Source organism: Parus major, unplaced genomic scaffold (genome assembly GCF_001522545.3).
Source record: "Parus major isolate Abel unplaced genomic scaffold, Parus_major1.1 Scaffold659, whole genome shotgun sequence".
Taxonomy (NCBI): Eukaryota; Metazoa; Chordata; class Aves; order Passeriformes; family Paridae; genus Parus; species Parus major.
Genome location: NW_015379543.1, coordinates 2725 through 6523, shown reverse-complemented (window position 1 = coordinate 6523; position 3799 = coordinate 2725). Strand labels below are relative to the sequence as shown.

Here is a 3799-nt window from a genome sequence, read left to right as displayed (position 1 = left end):
GGGGATCCCTGGGTGGGTTTTGGGGGTGCTGGGGGTTCCTGGTTGGGTTTGGAGGATCCCTGAGGGTTTTTTGGGGTGGAATTTGGGGGTTCCAGAGGTTTCTGGATGGGTCTGGGGGATCCCTGAGGGGGATTTGGGGGAATTGGGGGTCCTGAGTGGATTTGGGGGATCCCTGAGGGGATTTGGGGGTCCTGGATGGGTTTGGGGCATCCCCGAGGAAGTTTTGGGGGTTGAGGAGAGATCTTTGCAGGGAAATTAAGATTTGAGGCTTCACAAGGGGAAGTTTTTGGGGGAATTTTAGGGTTTTGAGAGATTTTTTGGGGGTCCTAACGCCTGCCCTTCCCTCCCAGGCCTGGTTCCCTCCGCCGTCATCATCGTGGCCAAAAAAGAAGGGAGCTGAGGGGGGGACCCCCCAAAAAACCCCAAATAAACCCAAAAAAAACCCCAAATAAACCCAAGCTTCGTCCTGTCCCGCCTCCCCCTCCCCAAAAACAGATTTTGGGGGGAAAAGGAGGGGTCCCAGCGCTTTTATTGGGCCCCGCTCAGGGCTGCTTGCGGTGCCACGTTCCCACGGGATCGGCGAGGATGACGATGCCCCAGGCCCCCAAACCTGCGGGAACACCGGGGGTCACCTGGGGAGCTCCCCCAGCCCGGAGCCTCCTCCCCAATTCCCCAAATTCCGCGAGAATTCCAGCGGAATTCCGCCATTTCCCAGGGAAATGGTTGCCATGGAAACCCTCCCCTCACGTTTCCCGCCCAAACCTTCCCCTCACATTTCCCGCCAAAACGCTTTCCCCACAGGGTTGCCATGGAAACCCTCCCCTCACGTTTCCCGCCCAAACGGGGCTTCCCTCACGCTCTCCCCACGCGGTTGCCATGGAAACCCTCCCCTCACGTTTCCCGCCCAAACCTCGCCGCCCTCACGCTCTCCCCACAGGGTTGCCATGGAAACCTCTCCCCTCACGTTTCCCGCCCAAACGCTCTCCCCACACGGCTGCCATGGAAACCCTCCCCTCACGTTTCCCGCCCAAACCACGCCGCCCTCACGCTCTCCCCACAGGGTTGCCATGGGAACCCTCCCCTCACGTTTCCGGCCCAAACCGGGCCTCTCCCCGCCCCCTCCCGGTTCCCCGCGCCCCTCACCGGCGGCGAAGGTGATCTGGGCGAGGGCGCCCATGGAGGGGGGGATCCCCTTCCTCATGGTGCTGCGCGGCCCCTGGAACACCCAAATGGCGGCCATCAGCAGCCCCGCGCCGCTCAGCAAGCGGCAGCTCCAGCAGCCGCCGAACAGCGGCCGCGGCGAGGCCGAACCGGGCGCGGGCACCGGAACCGCGTCCGGTGCGGGCTCCGCGGCCCGCGGGGACATGGCGGCGCCGGAACAGACGGCGGAAGTGTTCGCGGTTTATAAAAGTCCGGGCGAACACGCGCAAAAATTGTTCCGTGCGCACCCGCGGCCGGCGCTGATGGTTCCGGGGGGAAGGGCGGGACAGCGGGAAGCGGCGGCTGAGGGTCTCCCGGTGAGCTGCCGGTGCTGACGTCACTTCCGCCACGGCACCCGCCGCTGCGCCACGTTCTCGTCGGTCTCGGCCGCCTCGCGCAGCGCCGCCATGATCAGCTCATTGTGGCGCCGCCGCTGCGCCAAACTCGCCGTGTCCCCGCCGGGCTGCGCCTGCCGAGCCGGGAGAAACGGAGGGGTCACCGCCGGTTCCGCTCCCCGAGCGCGTCCCCGCCGCCTCCCGCTCCCCGCACCTTCAGCGTTTGCTGCCGCTCCTGCTCGCCGCCCGCCATCGCCACCCACAGCAGCAGCCCCAGCGCCACCGGGACGGCGCCGCGGGCGAGCGCCAGCGGCCACCTCCGATCCAGCGCCATCGAGCCTCCGTCCCCGCCACTTCCGGGGCCGCTCTGGCCCGCTGGGAGAGTAGAGACGGCGGCTGGGAGGACCAAAAAGCCTCCGGCACACGGGGATCATAGAGAATAGCGCTGGGAGGACCGGAAATTCCGCCGGGTCCCGTGAGGATCATAGAGACGGCGGCTGGGAGGACCGGAAGTGCTCTGGGCCACATGAGATCATAGAGATGCGGCTTGGAGGACCGGAAATAGCCCGCTCCTTCTCAGTCAGATCATAGAGAGCGTCTAGGTGGACCGGAAATACCCGGATCACGTGAGGATCATAGAGACGGCGGCTGGGAGGACCGGAAATGCACTCCGGCCCACGGGAACCATAGAGACGGCTGCTGGGAGGACCCGAACGCCGCCGCCTCATGGCGGATCCCCCCCCGACCGTAGGGAACGGGGCCACGGAGCGCGATCAGCACCGGGAACGGGACGGGAGATCCCCGCCCGTACCCCGGGACGCGCCGCTCCCGAAGGAATACACGAGATCAAAGCGGTTTAGAACGATTTATTAACAATTTAAAGCACAAAATCGTCCACCCAGTGCCGGCGCGGTCCCGTTGCGTTCTCCGTCCTTCAGCGAGCCCTGCAAAGCAGAAAATGGCGGTGAAACGGCGATCCCGAGCGCTGCGGAGCTCCCGGGCCGCGCCAGAGGCTTGTCCCGGCGTGTGAGGGTGGGACCGGCGGATGCGACCGCCGGCACCGAAGACTTCGCGCCGGTCTCTGCTTTCCCTCCGCACATCACAGACCCCGGCACGGGACCGCCGGGGCCCGCCAAGAACGGGAGGAGCCTCCCGGTGCCTCCCGCCCGCTTTTAGGCCCAAACCCACCCCAAATCCCTGAGCCGCCCACTCAGCGCTCACCGGCCGCGGAAAGAGCGCGCTCGGCCCCGCGAGCATTTTATATAGCCCCGTGGGCGTGGCCTCGGAGAATTTGGCCAATCAGAAGCAGCGGCGCGCGCCCAGCAACCAATGAAAACACAGTAACACGGAAGGGGCGGTGTCCCAAGGAACATTATAATATGGGCGTGGCTTTTGGGATCGCAGCCAATCAGAATGAGCGCCGCGCGCTCACGGGCCAATGAGATCCGCGGGGATGAGGAAAGGGGCGGGGTTTAGCGACCGGAAGTGTGGCGGAACCGGAAGCGGCGCTCGGCGGACGCGTGGGGGCGCGATGGGGATCGGAGGCAAAATCAACCGGCCCCGAACGGTGACCGGGGGGCCCGGGAGGGGCTCGGGGGGGTCCCGGCGGGAGAGGGAGCTCCGGGAGCCCCGCTTCTCACGGCGGTCCCGGTAGCGGTTCCCGGGAGGGCTCTGAGGGTTTCCTGAGGGCGCTCCGGTAACCCCGGGCCGCTCCCGGTGTCCCCGTTCCGCCCCGCAGGAGCTGCGCAAGAAGCTCTTCAAGCGGCGGCGGGAGCTGGCGAGGGGGCGGCGGCAGAAGCGGCGGTGAGCGCCCCCCCGCCGCTGTCCCCGGTGTCCCCCCGGTGTCCCCCCGGTGACTGAGGGGGGTCCCGGGGGTCTCCGCTCAGGTCGGTGTCGGTGCCGGCGGTTCCGGCCCCGCTGTGGGGGAAGCGGCGGCGGAAGGAGCTGAAGCGGCTGCGGGGGGCGGCCAAGAAGGGTGAGCGGGGGAGGGGACACCGGGGGGGGTCACCGGGGGGACACCGGAGCTCTGACCCCTCCCGGGTGTCCCCAGCGCTGGAGGCGGCGGTGACCGAGGCGAAGAGGCCGAAGGAGGAGAAAGCGACCGCGGAGAGCGGCGGGGACGTGGAGATGGCGGAGGCGGCAGCGGAGTGACCCCGGTGCCCCGTGGCTGCTGCCGCGGTGACGTTCCGTTCGCGGTGTCGCCACTGTCGCGACAATAAACTCGCTCTGCTCCGTCCCGGTGTCCGTTCTGTGGGGGACGCTTT

At 67.3% G+C, this 3799-nt stretch overlaps 4 protein-coding genes, 1 long non-coding RNA gene and 1 other non-coding gene across 6 annotated transcripts in view; 2 read left to right on the top strand and 4 right to left on the bottom strand.

The window, feature by feature from the left end:
• The window catches only part of UBXN1 (UBX domain protein 1), a gene marked incomplete at its 5' end in the record, with an annotated part of 3615 nt that extends 3162 nt beyond the window's left edge, over window positions 1-453 (top strand). Inside the window, one exon of the mRNA XM_015616731.3 lies at window positions 351-453. Within this exon, the coding sequence (XP_015472217.1) occupies window positions 351-400 (50 nt within the window). The remainder of the gene's footprint in view (window positions 1-350) is intronic.
• A 7-nt stretch (window positions 454-460) lies between these two features.
• DMAC1 (distal membrane arm assembly complex 1) lies at window positions 461-1388 on the bottom strand. Its single transcript, XM_015616728.3, has 2 exons — window positions 1144-1388; window positions 461-610 (listed from the first exon to the last, which is right to left on the bottom strand). Exons 1-2 carry the CDS (start codon window positions 1364-1366, stop codon window positions 543-545), a joined length of 291 nt encoding a protein of 96 aa, XP_015472214.1. The 5' UTR covers window positions 1367-1388; the 3' UTR covers window positions 461-542.
• Window positions 1389-1984, bottom strand: LOC107199402 (ubiquinol-cytochrome-c reductase complex assembly factor 3-like). Its single transcript, XM_033511778.1, has 2 exons — window positions 1750-1984; window positions 1389-1669 (listed from the first exon to the last, which is right to left on the bottom strand). Exons 1-2 carry the CDS (start codon window positions 1867-1869, stop codon window positions 1538-1540), a joined length of 252 nt encoding a protein of 83 aa, XP_033367669.1. The 5' UTR covers window positions 1870-1984; the 3' UTR covers window positions 1389-1537.
• A 402-nt stretch (window positions 1985-2386) lies between these two features.
• LOC117243820 lies at window positions 2387-2763 on the bottom strand. Its single transcript, XR_004495729.1, has 2 exons — window positions 2724-2763; window positions 2387-2479 (listed from the first exon to the last, which is right to left on the bottom strand). It is a non-coding gene; the product is annotated as an uncharacterized LOC117243820 (long non-coding RNA).
• Window positions 2548-2681, bottom strand: LOC117243821. The gene has a single exon (XR_004495730.1). It is a non-coding gene; the product is annotated as a small nucleolar RNA SNORA57 (small nucleolar RNA).
• A 178-nt stretch (window positions 2764-2941) lies between the features above and the next one.
• On the top strand, window positions 2942-3771 carry CUNH11orf98 (chromosome unknown C11orf98 homolog). The gene is made up of 4 exons (XM_015616727.3): window positions 2942-3102; window positions 3274-3338; window positions 3422-3510; window positions 3586-3771. Exons 1-4 carry the CDS (start codon window positions 2974-2976, stop codon window positions 3684-3686), a joined length of 384 nt encoding a protein of 127 aa, XP_015472213.1. The 5' UTR covers window positions 2942-2973; the 3' UTR covers window positions 3687-3771.
• The last annotated feature ends 28 nt before the right edge of the window (window positions 3772-3799 follow it).

Bases quoted from the DNA above. Each gene is read 5' to 3' on its own strand.
- LOC107199402 (XM_033511778.1), bottom strand. From the start codon at position 1,869: ATGGCGCTGGATCGGAGGTGGCCGCTGGCGCTCGCCCGCGGCGCCGTC. The intron at 1,670-1,749 runs GTGCGGGGAGCG...CCGGCTCGGCAG, and splicing joins AGCGGCAGCAAACGCTGAAG to GCGCAGCCCGGCGGGGACAC.
- CUNH11orf98 (XM_015616727.3), top strand. From the start codon at position 2,974: ATGAGATCCGCGGGGATGAGGAAAGGGGCGGGGTTTAGCGACCGGAAG. The intron at 3,103-3,273 runs GTGACCGGGGGG...TCCGCCCCGCAG, and splicing joins AAATCAACCGGCCCCGAACG to GAGCTGCGCAAGAAGCTCTT. The intron at 3,511-3,585 runs GTGAGCGGGGGA...GGGTGTCCCCAG, and splicing joins GCGGGGGGCGGCCAAGAAGG to CGCTGGAGGCGGCGGTGACC.
- DMAC1 (XM_015616728.3), bottom strand. From the start codon at position 1,366: ATGTCCCCGCGGGCCGCGGAGCCCGCACCGGACGCGGTTCCGGTGCCC. The intron at 611-1,143 runs GTGAGGGGCGCG...GTGTTCCCGCAG, and splicing joins CCAGATCACCTTCGCCGCCG to GTTTGGGGGCCTGGGGCATC.